General features: G+C 36.4%; 1 protein-coding gene across 14 annotated transcripts in view; it reads right to left on the minus strand.

Moving 5' to 3' along the window:
• LOC121739961 (bromodomain adjacent to zinc finger domain protein 2B-like) overlaps nt 1–20,074 on the minus strand; it is an 80,532-nt gene that overhangs the window by 41,671 nt on the left and 18,787 nt on the right. For all 14 annotated transcript variants that reach the window (XM_042132617.1, XM_042132610.1, XM_042132616.1 and 11 more), the window contains exons 2-3: nt 18,384–18,547; nt 3,523–3,614 (exon numbers count right to left, since the gene is read on the minus strand). In XM_042132617.1, the coding sequence (XP_041988551.1) occupies nt 3,523–3,607 (85 nt within the window). In that variant the 5' untranslated portion in view covers nt 3,608–3,614; nt 18,384–18,547. The remainder of the gene's footprint in view (nt 1–3,522; nt 3,615–18,383; nt 18,548–20,074) is intronic.

Here is a 20,074-nt window from a genome sequence, read left to right on the forward strand (position 1 = left end):
GTCGTTGCAAGTAAGGTCGAATTTCGACCACTGGGCGATCTCTAGTTCGTTATAAAATTCCAATAATATTGAGTGTAAATTAACTGTAATGAGCGGTGACCTAAAAATACTCTATGAATTCGACCTCCTACAGAGGCTAAAACTGCCATATCATGAGTGTAATGTATGTCAAGCCATCAGCATTCAGCATAAAGTAGCGACTACGTGTTTGTTTATAAATACGGGTATTGTACGAAAATAGCGCGGCCTAAATATAGCTTACACGTGCTCGTGAACCTGTGTAATATCACTTTAAATCGAGTTTGCAATCAATTGTTACCATGTTATGTGTTACAGTAATAATTATCCAAGTATATTTAAATAATATTATGTAGAGCAGAGCTATTCTCAATGTGTGCTCCTCGGATTGTTTCGGGGTCCGTCAATAAATGAAATGGGTACCACCACCAAAAAAGTTTGAGAACTGATGTAGAGCAAGTATTTAGGTAGTCGTATTATTTCATAGAAGTTGCTGGTGTCGTACACGCAATTACGCCGTTGGAAACGGGTATTTTTTTGCTTTATTTAGGCTAGCCCTTTATTAGCTTCATCTACTTTTTAAGATCAAATGTGCCAGATCAAAATCGGTCTACAAGTTACTTCGGTGGCTCCGGAAATTAAAATCCAAATAAATTTTTATTTCATCTTATGCTAGCTTCTCACATTGCGAACTATCACGAGCCGCGGCCCGCGCCACGCCAGTTCAAGCCACGCGCCGTGTTAAGGTGGTGGCTCGAGGTGGCGCGGGTTGGCTCGAACAGGCGCGTCCGATCCGATTGAAGTTGGTATCTTCAAACTTCAAAGACGCGGCTCGGCCATAAAGTATACCTAGCGGAATAGAGCAACAATCTCGAGCTGTCAAACGAAACCGAAATTGGTTTACATCTCTGTATAAAAACATGTGTACACGTACGTATACACTTACACAAGCATGATTGAACATAAATTTTATGAGATTAAATTGTCAACGTGCCGATAAGTGCCGACTGGACGTCATAAAAAGAGTTCTGCTGTCATGTATCACACGTCTCTTTTTACCACGCAGTGTTACTGATAGTGACATCTCGCTTGCTCAGGCCTTTGTTTCTCTATTCCGCGAAGTATACATATTAACTTTATGGGCTCGTCGCGGCTCGCCGCCGTGAGAACGGGTATCGCGGACTCGCCTGTTGGCTCGTGCTCGCTCGCACAAATCGGCTCGGTCGTGATCTCACGCGCCGTGACAAGCCAGCATTATCTCGTTTCCAAAAAATCAATATATATAAATTTTCACTCAAACATTCTATTCCTGATTAAAGCATGTCAGCGTCAGTTTCGACTCGGAGTGATTTCTAATGGATTTGATAAATATTTGGGCGTTTATAACGAGATCATTGACATCACTGTATGTAAATCATCAAAGCTCTTCTCGAAATGCTTTCATTTTACAAAGTAAAATATAGCTTCTGCTCGCGGCTCCGCAATCGTAAATCTAGATATTAAATATTACTAGGGACCGTACATTTCCATTCGATAAAAATTAGTAGCCTATTCACTTTCTTGTGGTTTAGGTTGTTTACTGTAAATCTGCACTGTATATGTGCAAAGTTTGATTCCTTAGGAGCCCAACTCCGCCTTTTAACATTGTAATATTGCAAAAAGTATGGCGTGTTACTGTTTGTCCGCCTATTACCCTATATTTGACGACATCTGTGGCTCAGTTGGTGGACTGTTGGTAGCTCAAGCCGGGGGTCGAATCCCGCCGACGGAACAAAAAGTTTTCAAAAGTTCCTGGGTCATGGATGTGTATCATATAATAAAAATCTTAATTACATAATAATATATAATAGTATAAAAGTATTAATTATATTTCCGATGTCTGGTACTCGTAACACAAGTCCTTCAGGTACTTAGCACGGGGCCAGACTGACGTGGTGTGGAGCGTCCATAGATATTATATTATTATAATATATTATACATATGTATTATATTACATCACGTCACATTCACGCTTGTGCGTCACGTTGAAATTTGGCATGCGCTTGGATTTCCGCGAAAAGACATAGGAGTGCTCCATCAGTCATCGTTTAGTTAAAAAATCGGCCATGTGCGAGTCGGACTCGAGCACGAAGGGTTCCGTACCGATACAGAGCAAAAAAGTTTAGTTTCAATAGTATAGCTCCTATATTTTCGGAGAAAAGTGGCTGTGACATACGGACGGACAGACAGATATGACGAATCTATTTAAAGGGTTCCGTTTTTGCCATTTGGCTACGGAACCCTAAAAAGTTACTCAATTAGCTTTAATATGATGTAAATTGTAATATTTATAGTCTTTTTAAACAAAAATCATTGTTTTGTCTTAATCTGGCGAGCGACTTTAAGAATGTATCGTACAGTTTAAACTTGTTAAAATCACCTAGATTAATCACAATCATTTTAAGATGCTCTTACATACATTAAAAAGTCTGACTAAAGGACTGCCTCAAACCCAATGAATACAATAAAATCTCAAGCCACACACGAGCAACTTAACATCGGCTTGGAATTGTACATTTTACGGACATCCAGTATCCTTTCCTGTTTCTCCCATTCACAGTCATTTTGCCTCGGGTTTATACGAAATTCACCCTTACGGCGTATGTATTAAGGTCATGTGATGTACTCTAAAACGACTTGTCTAATTTAGTCCCAATAGCCGAGCAATAGAGTACCGGCGCACTCGGGCGAGGTCATTGCCCCCGCGACCATCGCGAATGCTTATCAGTTATCGCAGGTTTTTGTGTCTGTATTGATAAACGTATTGATTTTAAATTGTTATTGTTACTTGACTCATTTACCTATATTGATTATTGAAAACATTGTTTAACTTGTATTATATTTAATAGTTATTTTAACTACGTTGCTATTTATGTAGAGCAAGTAAAAATACTGTAACCAGGTATCAAATATATTCTAATTGCGTAACTACCTTTTCAAAATTTAATGTACGTTTTAAAATCCTCAAATTAAAGTAGAGTTAATTTCTGATCTTGTTCTGTAAATATCTAATCTGTTGAAATACATACTTATTCATGGACAGATAGCGGCCTTTGTAGTTTGGCCGGGTTATATTAAGCCCACTGATCACGATTCACGAGGCACTACCAAGTTACCGACACTCATTTGACGAATCACGTAACCTAATCAAATTACGTTGGTCCCCCCATCTGCTTAAGCATTGATTTCTGATGGTACGGATGATTCTTTACGAATACTCCCAACGTACAGACCAAATCTTTCATTAACCTCTAAAGATTGTGGGCTGCTCCTTTAAAATTTAAATGTAGAACACAAACTACCGTAACGACCGACCTCAATGATGTCAACTGAATAATAATGGTCATTTACACGCAGAAATTTTGTACTGCTGGTTTAAATTTAGAATACGAAATACCAGAACCTCAGATACTTCTCAGTAAATACTGACCAGTTACAAAAAAAAACTAGTTAAATAAAACTCACCTCCGAAGAGCCCAGAGGGGTCGAGCATGGAGTCGGGCGGCGGCTTCGCGGCCTCCCCGCCGCCATCCCCATTCTCCTTGTCCATAACACCCCTGGAAATTACAACAAAAACATTATTAGTAATGCTAATATGTATTGTTAAAACAATATTACATCATATTATTTTAATCCAAGTGTAACAAAGTAGATAAATTGGAAAAGAACCACAAAGAACAATCAATATTTCAAGTTGCGAGATTTCATGTGACTTCAGTCTGTACGTGACAACAGCTATAAGTGTAATCTGGCGGTCATTAACCCATGTAAAAAAACTTATAATATTTCCTGATTCCTCGTTTTCTATTTTTATATATTACTAGCTGTCCCGGTGAACTTCGTGTCACTTAAAAACCTTCCCTAGACTTCTACGAATATTTAAGACTAAAATTAGCCCAATCCGTTCAGCCGTTCTCGAGTTTTGCGCTTAGCAACACATTCAGCGACTCATTTTTATATTATAGACTAGCTGTCCCGGTGAACTTCGTGTCACTTAAAAACCTTCCCTAGACTTCTACGAATATTTAAGACTAAAATTAGCCCAATCCGTTCAGCCGTTCTCGAGTTTTGCGCTTAGCAACACATTCAGCGGCTCATTTTTATATTATAGACTAGCTGTCCCAGTGAACTTCGTGTCACTTAAAAACCTTCCCTGGACTTCTACGAATATTTAAGACTAAATATAGCCCAATCCGTTCAGCCGTTCTCGAGTTTTGCGCTTAGCAACACATTCAGCGGCTCATTTTTATATTATAGACTAGCTGTCCCAGTGAACTTCGTTTCACTTAAAAACCTTCCCTGGACTTCTACGAATATTTAAGACTAAATATAGCCCAATCCGTTCAGCCGTTCTCGAGTTTTGCGCTTAGCAACACATTCAGCGGCTCATTTTTATATTATAGACTAGCTGTCCCAGTGAACTTCGTGTCACTTAAAAACCTTCCCTGGACTTCTACGAATATTTAAGACTAAATATAGCCCAATCCGTTCAGCCGTTCTCGAGTTTTGCGCTTAGCAACACATTCAGCGACTCATTTTTATATTAAAGATTATCTGGGGGCACGGCAGTGCCCCCTCCAAGTCGAGCAAAAAAGCGGCCAATCCTTTTCTCGAACCAATTCAGGCTCTTTTTGACCCCTATAACTTCATTGTGGATAAACCAACAAGCCTGAATTTTCAGTTGCTAAGCAAGCATTGTATAAACACGGTATATTTAAAATTTCATTCAATTTGCACCAGTAGTTTAAGACCTGTAACTTGTTAAAAATTCTTAATTTTGTCACTGACTGACTGACTGACCGATCACCAAAAGTCTAAGGCACTTCTAGCAGACATATAACCTTCGAATTTAGAATATAATTAGTGTTTAGTGTCTAAATCAAGGAAAAATTCAAATATTTCAAAATTTCGGTCCAGTTTTCTAGATACACTAACTTCGTAAATAACTTTGTAATCCCATATAAATGTATAGGATTACAAAGTTACATTTGCGGTTTATGAATCATTGTACCCGTACCATCAATATCACCTGTTTATCGTCGGTAGATCTAGCTAGTGTTTAGGGTCTTAATTAAGGGAAAACCTAATAAACATTTCATAATTACTGTCCAGTTTTCTTCTTTTTTCTCTAGTTCGTGAATAACTTTGTAATCCCATACCTATACATGTATAAGATTACAAAGTTACATTAATTGCAATTTATGAATCATTGTACCGGTACCATCGATATTTCCGTACGTATATTCGAAGGAGTAATACTTGTAGTTAGGTATCTATATATTTTATGAAGCACTAGCTTTTGCCCGCGGCTTTGCTCGCGTGGAAAAAAAAATAGCGTAATATACGAATATTCTTGTAAACCTCCTTTGGAAACTTGATGTTTTTCCTAGACCAACTAAGTCTTCGTCAAAAATCAAGTCGATTGGTTGCTTCGCTAGGCCGTGAAGGAAGGACAATCAAACAAACAAACAAACACACTTTCGCATTTATAATAATACTAGCTGTTGCGCGCGACTTCGTCCGCGTGGACTTCAGTTTATAGCGCGCGATGTCAACAAAATTGGTGTCAAAAGCTTTTATAAAAAAACCCTGGTACCCCTTAAATCAATACAGCTGTGCAGTGTGCACACAATAAGTATTGAAAACACAATGTATCTTACAATTTAAATACATAATTATTATATTATTAGATTATTAGTCTATTGCGCTCCATGCGATGTCCAAGTTGATCTATTTATTTTTAATATTGATATGATATTATAACTTACGTTATAACTTGAGAGTTGAGACAGAAGGTCCCCTAGGTATAGTATATAACTGAATACATTAACCGACTTGGTATTGCATGGATCTCATAAATTCTTACAGTATAAAAACTGAGTTGCGAGACAGGATGTTTTTGATGGGATATAATATACAATCTGCGATTGACAATAAAGGTGCCGGTTGGCAGCGGGTTGAGCATGAAGTTAATTGCTTTGAACTCAGAAAAGGTTTGATATTATCCTTCTTAAGAGTTCCTAAAAGGTTATTCCGATAAATATAATAATAAATTAATTTTTTTTAAGTTCACAGAGAACAGCATATTTTATCATATTATCGCTGCTAGACTGGGAAGGTCAATGACCGCTAGTGCCAACGTAAGTAATTTTGACTAATTAGTTTTAAACCAAACTAAAGCATTTTTATGAGAGCTTATAACATAAATAATAAATATAATATTATAAACATAAATATTTGTGAACATTGTAAATCCATTCCTAGAACTAAAAATATGAATTAACGTGATTTGAGGTTTAACAACAGGATACGTATGCGGTTAAACGTTTTAACTATGTTTTAACACCGCTGACTGCTCTAAGGTTGACCTACATTGGTATTATTTTCACTTTATGCGATGTGTTCCGGGTATTGTATTACCTAAACGTTGCGTTTTAGCTATAGCGAGGTTCGCTGTTTATAGTTTAACTTAAACATCGCTTAGTGTATGAAGTAAATGAAGATTAAAACTTTTTTTTTTCAATTTGACTCAAGCATAGTAAATATGTATGAGGATGCTTCAACGGCTGGTGTCCTATAGCAATGCAAGGGTCTTAATTCCTGTCAATAGTTTTAGCAGATAAATTAGCATGTATTTTACTGAATATATCGTATTGGTTTATACTTTACTAGCGACCCGCCTCGGCGTCGCACGGGTATAAAATATAATAAGCCACTGAAAAAATGTTTAAAATCGATAGCCTATGATCCTTCACGTGGTCCACTTCTTATCTATGCCAAATAACATAAAAATTGCTCCAGTAGTTCGCGAGATAAGCCCTTACAAGTAATTTCCAGCGTTTTTTCCACATTCTCCTATTAGTCTTAGCGTGATAAAATATAGCCTATAGCCTTCCTCAATAAATGGGCTATCTGACACTGAAAGAATTTTTCCAATCGGACCAGTAGTTCCTTAATTAGCGCGTTCTAGTTAGCCTTTTCCAATAATTTTCCCCGTTTTTTCCACATTTTCCTCTATTTCTTCGCTCCTATTAGTCTTAGCGTGATAAAATATAGCCTTCTTCGATAAATGGCCTATCTAACACTGAAAGACTCACCAAAATCGGTTGCGTAGTTTCAAAGATTAAAAGGAACAGAGGGACATGAGGGAAAAAAAGCGACTTTGTTTTATAATATGTTATTACATTATATAGATATTGATACAATTTACGTAAAAAAATGTATGAGTGTTTTTTTACGTCCATGGTTGATACTTAATACAAACCAAATACTTATAGCCAGATAAAATCACACATTTTAGCGACAAAATTCGGCCAAGTGCGAATTAGACTCGCCCATAAAGAGTTCCGCAGCAGCAATAAGGTTTATTTTTATGAAATTAAAAGGTTTTTGATTTATTTTTATATTTAATTTGATTTAATGAAATTTATATTCTATAACTAGCTGTTGCCCGCAACTTCGTCCGCGTGAATTTATGTTATTATAATCGATATTTACAAAATGGAACACCCCTCGACGACCACGACCCACGACTATTTTATTTGCATCTATCTTAGATAAATGATTGGTGCTCGTAGCGCGAGCGCGAGACCAATCATTCATCTAAGGGATCTATATTAGGTACACACAAAATTTTTAATTTACATCAAAGACCCAGGAAACTTGAACCACAGTCTAATACTTATCCTTTCTTCGAAGACCGCTTGGCGTGGACAGGAGATGGGGGCCATAGGACAGGGGAAAGGAACATGTGACGGAGATAGAGGATAGATCATAGACTACAGATTACAGAAGACGGGATTTAATGTAGGCATCTATAGCCCCCCCTTAAATATTTATTTTATTTTTAGTATTTTTTGTTATGGTGGCAACAGAAATACATAATCTGTGAAAATTTCAACTCTCTACCTATTACCATTCTTGAGTTACAGCCTGGAGACAAACAGAGAAACAGACGGACAGACAGACGGACAGACATCGAAGTCTTAGTAATAGGGTCCCGTTTTCACTCTTTGAATACGGAATCCTAAAAATGGAATAAAAATGGAAAAAATTATTAAAATACTAAAAACAAAATAAAATTTTAAATATTATATTTAAGGGTGGATCCCATACAATAAACGTGATTTGTTCGGCCTTTTTTGCTCTATGTCAGCAATGGTATGTCTATTGTGGCAATGGCAACAGGTAGGCACATGATATTTTCACGAAGTATGTGTACTTCAATTATTAGGTATTAACTAGATGTCTCGCGCGGCTTCTCCCGCGTAAATTAGGAATTTTACGGAAACCGTACATTTTCCCATAAAAAATAGCTATACTTAAAAAACTTATAAAGATAATTTTACTAACATAATTTATAAGCCTTTACTAACAAACGAGTCTATGTAACTTGATTTAATAAACTATTTCTTTCTTTCTATACTCCCTTCACGTGGTCTACTCTATATCTGTGCCAAATATTGCCATAAAAATTGCTCCAGTAGTTCGTGAGATAAACCCTTCCTTTTTCCTTCCTTCTTCCCCCGTTTTTCCAACATTTTCCTGAGTTTCTTCGGTCGTATTAGTATTAGCGTGATAATATATTGCCTAGTCTTACTCGATAAATGAGCTATCTAACACTGAAATAAGTTTTTAAATCAGACCTGTAGTTCCTGAGATTAGCGCGTTTAAGCAAACATACTCTTCAGGTTTATAATAATATTAAGTATAGATATTTTTAAATTATTGCTTGACAAACTCGAGTCCCAATCTAAAAGACTATGAAAAGTACCAATAACAGGGTCATATTAGACTCATAATCATGGGGCGAGGCGTGGTATGATATGGTAGTGATAATGATGATGAAGAATGTATTTGCATAGTAGCATATGCTTTCCGTTCTTAAAACAACACTGAAACTCCCAAACTTGTATCTATAGAGAATCAGGAGTTCTTTCAGCACCTTCCGAACCACGGTATACCAGGTATACCTCGGTGCAATATCTTACTTGTTGGTATCATATGCCTAGAATTCTTCTCACGAAACCGAAGTCACCACATGTTTCTCTATAAATTTTGAGGGTTCCCTCGATTACTCATGGATCCTTCATCAAATCATCACTTTTGTGAATATAATACCAAATTGGGATGATACCCTATATACCAAAAGAAAAATTTTGAAAATAGGTTAACAAACGGCGGAGTAACGTTGAACATAAAAAAACAAACATAACACCTCCCCCATTTTGAAAGTCGGTTAAAATTGTAGCCTATGTGTTATTCTGATGTATAAACTAAATTATTGTAAAGTTTCATTAAAATCCGTTCAGTAGTTTTTGCGTGAAAGAGTAACAAACATCCATACATCCATTCATCCAAACAAACTTTCGCCTTTATAATATTAGTAGGAAGTAGGAAGTAGGATAATATTAAAATAAAATAGAAGAATAATATTAAAATAAAATAAAAAATAAACAATTTTTGGCCTACTTTTGCTCTATAACGGTATGGAACACTTCGTGCGCGAGTCCAACTCGCACTTGGCCGATTATTATTGTATTAAAATCTTAATGCGGTTCACAGACTCCATCTATTCACCAAGTTTCAATAGTATAGCTCTTATAATTTCTCTGAAAAGTGGCTGTGACATACGGACGGACAGACAGACAGACATGACGAATCTATAATGCCTTTCGCTAACGTCAAACACAACCAATCAAAAACGCCATACGAATAAGATAATGAAGAAAGATATTAGACTAGCTGTTGCCCGCGACTTCGTCCGCGTGGATTTCAGTTTATAGCGCGCGATGTCAACAAAATTGGTGTTAAAAGCTTTTATAAAAAAACCCTGGTACCCCTTAATTCAATACGGCTGTGCAGTGTGCACACAATAAGTATTTAATTTTTTAAAATTAAACTTTATATTTTATGCCAAATTTTAAAGCTTATTTAGCCCCCCAATTACACAACTTTACCCATAAACTATTTATCATTGATAGGTTTAAGGTTACGTCACTGCACAGATAAAGTACTGAGTTATTTAATACCGTAGAATAGATATAACAATCGAAAAAAATCGAAACTTAATTGTAAGATGATACCACCTCTTAGAAATAGAAAGACTTTTGAGCAAGCGTCAGCGCGATGTAGAAGACGCACGGCGCCATCTATTATGAATTTTTAGAACTAACTTAATTTGAACAAATTTACGCATTTTCACCCCCTTACAACCCTTTTTTCCAGTAAAAAAGTAGCCTATGTCCTTTCTCAGGCTTTAGACTATCTGTACACAAAATTTCATTACAATCGGTTCGGTAATTTTGCCGTTTGGCGTGAAATCGAGACTGACAGACAGACAAACAGACAGAGATACTTTCGCATTTATAATATTAGTATAGATTATGTGCACACTGCACAGCTGTTTTTGGGTATTTTGATTAATTAAGGGCCGCGCTACACCGGAATGGCAGCGGCGAGGCGAGCACTTTCAGCGCTGCCATTCCGGTGTAGCGCGGCCCTAAGAGGGGTACTACTTAGCAGGGTTTTAAAAAGTTTTTAAATTTGACCCAAATTTTGTTGACACCGCGCGCTATAAACTAAAGTCCACGCGGACGAAGTCGCGGGCAACAGTTAGTTATGAATAAAAACAATATATTATAATTAAGTAGGTATGATTAATTCTGTTACAATAATGAAGTAAAAAATAAAACGCCATCTGTTTTCATATATTAGAATTAAAATGTTGATTGCATAGATATATTTTCTGAATGGATTAAAGGCCAACACGGTACGTGCCTTCTGTTGTCAACTTGTCACATATATTAGAAATGCAGTAGGAGTTCTATAAGATAAGATAGATTGATTATTATTATACCAAGTGATAATATTATTAAACATAATATTCTAACGTATTAAAAACTATAAACAAAAACATAATAACTAATAAGTATGATTAGTTCTATGTTACAATGAAGTAAAATATAAAACGCCATCTGTTGAATCGTATTAAAACTAAATGTTCATTGCATCGATATATTTCTGGATTTTTTATAATATTAAACATAAAATATATTTAAGATTTTTGAAATATTATTTTAATACACATCCAAGACCCAGGAACATTGAAAACTTTTTGTTCCGCCTGCGGGACTCGAACCCAGGACCCCCGGGATGAGCGCTGGCCACGCGCAATGCGAATTAATTTTCATCGATATTTTCATGGAAATAAGATATTTTCCCACATCAAAATGTAGCCTATGTCCTTTCTCAGACTCTAGAATAACTGTGTACAAAATTTCATTGCAATCGGTTCAGTAGTTTTGGCGTGAAAGCGAGACAGACAGACAGAGATACTTTCGCATCTATAATATTAGTATGGATAAACTGCTGTCAAAAAGACCTCAACTAAATTACTGTGCAAGTGAATAGTGATGTCATTCTCTAACCATACAAGTTGTACAACGGCCTCATCCACTTGAAAAACACCATTAAAAGTTGAAGAATCTCAAAGGAATATGTGTATTGTAAAGCAGGTTCAGAAGTAGGCCAGTTGACCTAGGTCACGGGCTGACGTAGTGAACCGTTTGTTTTTAGACACAAATTAAAATAAATTAATAATGCATTTAAATACATACATAATACGCACGTTTTCCTGTTAAATACAGGGTGTAACATAAATGAATGAGTGATAATACTTTAGAGTCAACTGTATGTGTACTTTAATGTGAATCATGAAAGTAGCTGGCAGATCTGATACGGTAAATGAAAAGCGAGCCATACATTTTCATTTTTTGCTTCCCCGGCACCGACCGCCGCGCCGTTGTCGGTGCCGGGCCGGCTGATGGTACGGAAAACCGCCCATAAGGTCGAAAAATACTATGCGTCATCTACCAATTCTACCATACATTTTAATCTCCATACAATTTTCATCAAAACGGTTTAGCTAACGCGTAAAGTGATAACTGATAACATTCCCAAAAAAGAAGATGCACAAACAGACACTTTCTAATTTTTAATAAACTGTATTATATTCGTGTGGATTTTAAATTTAAAGTACTTATTGCTTTAGTTTAACAGCTGCAGGTAAGTGGTAACTACAGTTGCCTTTACGTTGTAAATGTTAAACTATTTTGTATAAAATCTGTAAGCATGCGATACGACGGTTAAAGGTCAAGAGAAAATGTTACAGAAAGTTAGTAATGTAAGCAATTGCTTTCATCATGGTAAGTGAAATCATATTTAAACCATTTTTCATCGCCACTAGCATTACCGATTCGTTCGACTTATTCAAATTCGCAATGAGGTGTTTTAAATATTATGTACATTATGTTACTTGTTACTACTCACTACCACTACTGATTTTACTTATAATTTTATGTTTATTACTCACTAGCGACCCGCCCCGGCTTCGCACGGGTATAAAATATATAGCCTATGTCACTCACTAAATAAATGATTAAACTCGATTCAGTAGTTTTTAATCTATACGACGTCTTACTAATATTATGTAAAGAGGTAAACTTTGTTTGTTTGTTTACTCATAGATCTACTAGGTACTCGACTAAGAGCTGACGACCAAATCAGTCATGTAGCTTCAGCTGTGTTAAAACTCCGTTAGCTACTTCCCTAAACAACCCTTTCTGATAATCTGCGTGCTGGCAGGCCGTGGGCGGTGGGTGTGGGAATAGTGTGGGGTGGGGAAAAATGAAAAAAAATGTATGTTCAGCAATTTTGTTTTTTTTTATCTGTCCGTCTGCCCGTCTGTCCGCCGGTCCGTTGGTCCGTTGGTCCATCGGTCCATCGGTCCATCGGTCCATCGGTCCATCGGTCCATCGGTCCGTCGGTCCGTCGGTCCGTCTGTCTCTCTGTCTGTCTGTATTACTCTAGGCTGTATCTCAAGGACCGCTATAGATAGACTTCTGAAATTTTCACAGATTATGTATGTCTGTTGCCGCTATAACAACAAATACTAAAAACAAAATAAACTTAATATCTAAGGGGACTCCCATATAACAAACGTGATTTTTTGTCCTTTTTTGCTCGTAAGCAATAATGGTAACAGCTAGGTACTTAAAATTTTTACGAAATCCTTAAGAGGATACACCAGGGGTGAGAGAAATTGAAAATAGGTATTTGAAAATGTATTGCTGTCTCACCAATCTCAAGTCTCCCACCGCAGAGCGCGATAGAGACAACACGACAAAAGTTCTAATAAAAGAACAGAAAATCTTCGATTCGTTGTCCGCTGATTCCTTCTCCAAAACTAAACCGATTTAAGTAATTTTTTCACTAAGAATTAAAACAAGGCTTGAGCTGTGTTCCTATGTTTTATTTTTTTGTATATTCTAGCCAGTTTTGTTTTCTGGGTGTTTGAACACAGAGGAAAATCTGGCCATTTTTTTGGGTTTTTGGACGTTCTTATCTTTTTTAATAATTAAATTATGAAAAAAAAGAAAACATAGGGACATGCTAATAGTGGCCATAGATATTCAGGAAAAAAATCATAACTCTACCGGCATTATCCAGGGAGGAAACAGGGGACAGCGTTTGTATGGAAAAACGGCGGTGTGGAATCCTCTTAATTATATTTGTATTTTAATAATAGATAACAAAATAAAATAAAGTTAATATTTAAGGGGGGCTCCCATACAAAAAACACATTTTTTTGTCTACTTTCGGTCTCTACCAGTACGGAACCCTTCGTGCGTGAGTCCGTCTCGCACTTGGCTGATTATTCATTATTATCCATGTGAAAAAAATATAAATTAACATTTATCATCGCAAACACTATCAAGTCGTTGAAACTACATTTTTTCCAATTTTTCCTAACCCTACTACACCCACGCCCACCGCCCACGGCCTGCCAGCACGCAGATTTTTAGAAAGGGTTGTTCAGGGAGGTTTTAACACAGCTGAAGCTACATGCCTGATTTGGTCGTCAGCTCTCCGACGATACTACTGATAGACTATATTATATTACTACTCAATAGTCAATAGTCAATACGTCTCATAGATCTAAACTCCCCTCCCGCGAGCGCCCCCTCGCCTTGGTAGCGCCCACTTCGAAACGGGCGTAAATCGCAATATTTTAATTTCGCCATAACTTCTAAACCAAACGTCCAATTTTAATCATTCAAAGACCAAATATTGTCTACATAAACTGTACTTAGTGATGAAATTATTTATTTTGATAAGGATTATTAGCATGAGTAAAATAAATGCGTTTAAATGTAGTCCAAAAAAAATCAAGAAAAAAATTGTTGTTGTGCCTCACTTGACATAGATAGACCGTACTAGCTATTTGACCGCGCTTTGCTCGGTATTCGATAAAACACGAATAAAATGACATTTTCTAAAAATCTTAAATAAAAAAGATATAAGATGGATATAAGATAGTGTGTCGCGGACATTTTTGTAGATATTTTTATAAATATCTTATGATCTACATTTACTTAGAACATTGTATGGTTCTATCTTTTATAGTTTAGGCAGTATACGCAAAATAAGTAAATTTTCTGGTTGTTTACGAAAAACTGAAAGTCAATGAGTGTTTGCTATACCGAGCAAAGCTCGGTCATCCAGGTACTGTTATTTATATAAAGATGCATGTAAATTCATACTAATAATAATATTATAAATGCGAAATTCTGTCTGTCTGTCTGGAATTTGTCTCCACCAAATTTCAGGTATGAAATATGGAGACAGTTTGAGTCCCGGAAAAGGTCATAGGATACTTTTTATCCCGGAAATTGTATGGTTCTCGTTCTCGTGCGATTAACGAATTTCTATGAAACGGTGTAGCGGCCGTCAACACTACAGTATAAAGTCGTATACGTTCATCAATTTGTCTTGTTATCATTTTTACACTGGGACCACTGATGACTGTCCGATGAGATGGATAATAATTATTAATAAGTATGAATTCATAGGAAAGGACCAAATATAGCAGAATACCAAGTTTACCTCACTTTGGAAAACCCTTATTTAAAACGTCTCATGTAACCATATACTTAATATTATAAGTTTATGCATGTAACATAGCCCTATTATTTTGTGCATTTCGGACGGAAAAATTTAAACATCTAAAAAACGACAATTGACATAATTATCTTATAGACACTGACCTGCCAAGTATCCGCTTTTGAGGAATCTACCGAGGAGCAATGGGTAATTACATGTGGTCTCGCCCGGTCGTTGACCCGCGATTGTCTGAGTAGAGAGCGCGAGGGAACCGGTAGGCCATTGTCTATGACCGGTAACACTATCGTGCTATCTGATACATAAAACTACTTCTATAGTAGCGGTTTCTTTAATGTTGACAACCACTTGTTGACAATCACAGAGGAACTGTACATTTTGTGGGAAACCTAGCTTAAGGGTGGATTGTGAACTGTGTGTCGCAGAATTTCGGCTGGCAGAAATTCTGCTGCATTCAGTTTCATACAAAAGTCCTGTTTGGTTCACACGAGCGTAATTTTGTGAGCAGTGAGTCATTTGTATATATCGCAGAATTTCGGTCGCGTAAATATAATCGCGACCAAAATTCTGCGACTCACAACTTACGCTCGTTTGGCTTCACCCTAAGTTTTATTTTCTTCGACGTATATTTGCCATGATTATAATTATTGTTAAGAAGGGCTGCAAAATTTGGTAAACTGAAATAGCGTTACGTATACCTTTGTATTCGTAATACGACAATCCGCCTCAAACTACCGCTTTGTGAATATTATGTAACCGATCTCAAAGCAAGAATGAACTTATGTAGACCGTGCCTGTTTTTATCACTACGCCGCTAACTGGCAAAGGGCAGAAAGTCATTATAACCTACTCTGTATCTACATTCTACAATAACATGCCACATAAAAATTTTAGTTAATCGGGTACAGGGAACTATTTTCCCACCCTCTCAATCTAGCTGAAATTCCAAATATTTTTGAAAATGCAACCATTTATGATATTTTTCTTACACAAATAGAATCTAAGACAATTACAACATTATCTTACTAGCAACCTAGCCCTTTCAAGTATCAAATGTGATTCATATCAGAATCAAATAAATGTCAGCTTTGAAAAAAATTGCGCGATTTTCACATAGTGGAGACATAAATCTGCAAAGTTTCTTCAAAAAAGATTCTGGTAAGTAGATAGATGGTAGTAGTAGAGTACTAATTTATTATATTCTGTGTAGTTTTGTTATGACTTTCAGTGCAAAAACGTGTTTATGTGGTTTTGATTCATTTGAAATACATACTTGCAAGTGGGAAAATAATTTCCATAGTCCATTAGCAACTCCATTTTGCGTCACTATACTATATTATATATAAAAATGTGTCTGTGTAAACTGTTTAAAAAAAACATTAATCAGAATTAATGGTTTATAATTTATATTTTATTTAAATAAATAACTTTAAAAAATTGGATATTTTATTGTTTACTGGATCCTTTCTTCGTATACTGATACAAAAACTCGTTTTAGTTCAAATAATTTTGTGCACATTTATTGAGGAAAATAAACACAAAATTAGAGTCAGCGCAACTAACTAGTCTATTTATTTATAACTTTATAGACGTAATCGGGCAAAGGTAAATAATTTCCCACCTTGGCTGGTCATGAAAAGGCAAAGGGAAATAATTTCCCGCCCGTAAAAACATAATTATTTTCAGTTTCAGTAATTCATAATTGATTTTTTAAACACAGATATCCTAATTGACCTAAGATCATCTACTTAACTGTTTTTTTCGCTAGGCCCGATTAAGGGTTAACTTCGTCACCGCCAGCAGTGGCAAAAACTGAAGACTCAACAACATAAACCTCTAAAGTTTGAACACATTTGAGTCAGTCTTGACAATAAGTAGGTCGTAGTACGACTAAACAATAGTACGTACCAAGTACGTACACACGAACTGTGTATGTGCTGTGTGCATGTGCATTGTGCACAAATTCGGTGATGTTAAACTCACTAACGAAAACCGCATTAAATTAATGATAACACCGCATATCCTACAGGGTTTACCGAATAGCTTATACCAAGGTTTCATGTGTAATCTGTATATATAAGTAAGTATATACGAACTTGTATTTTGACACAAAAAATGCTAGCTGCATTTGTGATACATATAGGTTCGAATTTTGAAGATAAAATAGCCAATAGCAAATAGGGTTAATACAACTAACGACCAAGTATTATAATATACAGTATTGAGGTTATAGAGTAAAAGCCAGCGACAGCCTGACTTTTGTCATGTTTTATAAAAGATATTTTGATCCCTAAAGAAATAAGAAGCAAGACCAAGTTTCGGTCGCGGTTACTTTAGGAGGTATCCAGTTCTGAAGATCCACCTAACCTTCGATAAAGTATAAAGATCCGTATCTTATTTACTTCCGGGTATCGGTACCTGAATCTCGTCTTTCACTGCCTCACATTTTTGACAGTTGCTTCCTACTGCCAGACACCCCTCAAGTATGTGGGCAGTGGGAGCCGAGATTTCTACAGTTATCTTTGTTGTTTTTAGGGTTACGTACCCAAAGGGTAAAAACGGGACCATATTACTAAGACTTCGATATCTGTCAGTCTCTCTGTCCGTCCGTCCGTCCGTCCGTCTGTCTGTCTCCCTCCAGGCTGTATTTCAAGAACCGCTATAGCTAGACTTCTGAAATTTTTAGAGATTGTGTATTTCTGTTGCCGCTATAACAAACAACAGGTAGGCACTTGAATTTTTAACAAAGGAAAACAAAATAAAATTTGGTAAAGGTTTACAAAAACATACCCCAATTTTTTTGGTTCAATAAAAATATATTTTTAAGGACTATTTCTGGGTGGTTCACAAAAAAATTACCACGCTATAGCTAAGGCGGCTAAGAATTATAATATTATACTGTTCTTGTACCTACAATACTTTTGGAATGATAAATTATCGTCCCCTACTCACCATAGCCTTATGATGCCTTGAAAACACTAAGTTAGTTATAGTAAGCAACACGTAAACACCAGAAAACATAAGACCTTATCTCAAGATTACGAAAATTTCGAATGCGAATTTCTCCTAAACGGGGGGGCTTTCCGGGGAGATAAATCTCACCCGCAACACCCTTCCTCAACCCATGTGACCACCAAAAAAATTGGGGTAGGTTTGTAAAAACTAAACCTTAGCCTAAAATTTTAAGGGGGGCTCTCATACAAGAAACACAATTTTTGGCCTATTTTTGCTCTAATACAGTACGGAAACCTTCGTGCACGAGTCCGAGTCGCACTTTATATTTATTATTTTGTATTATTTGTACAGTAATAAGGAAAAGTATACTATTTTGGATTACTTTGGATTGATTGAATAAAATCTCTTACCGTCAATGTTGGCTCTCATTCAGCACCCCGGTGCGTGTGCGACCCGCGCATGATCACTGCACTCCCGTGACAGACCATGTCACTGTCACTGACACTGTCACACTGTCACTGTCACTACACTGTACACAACACTGCACTAACACATCCTCGGCCAATCCATGTATCTGTAACAATGAGATTTGAATGTTAGCTTTCAATATGCAACTTGATTAAAATTATTCAAATTCTTCAATGTGAACATTCATAGAAATTGATACGCAGATGACCTACGTAATGTACTCATGTTTTGTCAAAGCCAGCCGACGAGATAAAATTATAATAGACTTCATATATAATATATAAGCCGACAAAATAAGGTAGGTACGCAATATGCCAATAGGCATATTGCGTACCTACCTTATTTTGTCGGCTAGGCAATAGCCTATGGATCAATTTCTTTAATGGTACAAAAGTTGAACGTAATTTCGCTGTGCGGCTTGTGCCGAAAGTGCGAGAACCGTAAATTTTTTCGAGATAAACATTAGCTAAGGTCCTTTAATGGGATCTTTCTATAGTAGGCACCGTGCTTATATCAACGTTCTGAAAGTATTTTCTTAAAATCTACTCAGAAATAAAAGAATTTTTATTTTATTTATTTATTTATCTACCTATAAACCTACTTTACCTAAAAACTTCACCTTGTTGTACTACATTGGCAGTTGGAACTCATAATTATGTAGTTGTTTTATAAGTTCACATAGAAATTAATGTAGCAGTTATATTGCAGCTTATTCATAAACCAAGACCCCCAAAATTATACCTGTCGTTAGAGAAGGAGGGGGCGAGTGCGACAGAGAGAGCAATACACGCTCAACTGAGGGTAAACAATAAAAAGCATTGTAGCATCGTAAGCGGTAATTTTAGCACCCTATTTACGGAATAATGGATACTTGTTTTTAGGGGCACGTTGTTTGGGTGAGTTTAAGTAAGATTTATCGATTCTGAATATAATTTTGTAGAAACATAACTTCAACAAATGGATTTTTTTATTATCTTCTACTTTTTAGGTACCTAAATAATATATTTCTTCTCCTCGGTCATTCCCCTTATTATAGATAAAGAGGAGAGGTGATACGGGCGTTATAGTTATGACAGTGTTTTGTCTTCGTCTGTCGAACGAGTTTTCAAGACAGAACACTATGAAACCTTAGCTAAACACTTCTCGAGTCTGCTTTGCGTTTCGCTAGTTCCTATGATCATACTTCAGAGTTGTAGCTCTAGTAAAATGTTACATGATGGCATAGCAAAACCGACCGAAGTCAGATCAATAACCAAATCCAAAGATGTCCGTCACCAAACATTTAACCCTGGCTGAGGTATTCAAAATGATTGTCACCCTAGCGAGGGGAGCCGGGAGGAGCCCTTTGTTGGCACCCGAAATGGACAAATTATAGGACGGCGGTTTTATTATACTACTTGTGCCTAACTGGGATTTCAACAGGGTCGATATTATGTTACTAGCGCTGTCACCAGACGATACTTACTATGGGCTCAGTCCGCTAGTCAAACATACATTCAGACGTCATTTGAATTGTAATTTGTAACAAAAGATATTTCATAAAATGTATTCTGGTTATAATATTATGTACCATCGAGGAAGTTGATTCCTATGCAATTGACAGACCAACGTTATTTGGTCGAATATTTCAATT

This window comes from Aricia agestis, chromosome 2 (assembly GCF_905147365.1).
Source record: "Aricia agestis chromosome 2, ilAriAges1.1, whole genome shotgun sequence".
NCBI lineage: Eukaryota > Metazoa > Arthropoda > Insecta > Lepidoptera > Lycaenidae > Aricia > Aricia agestis.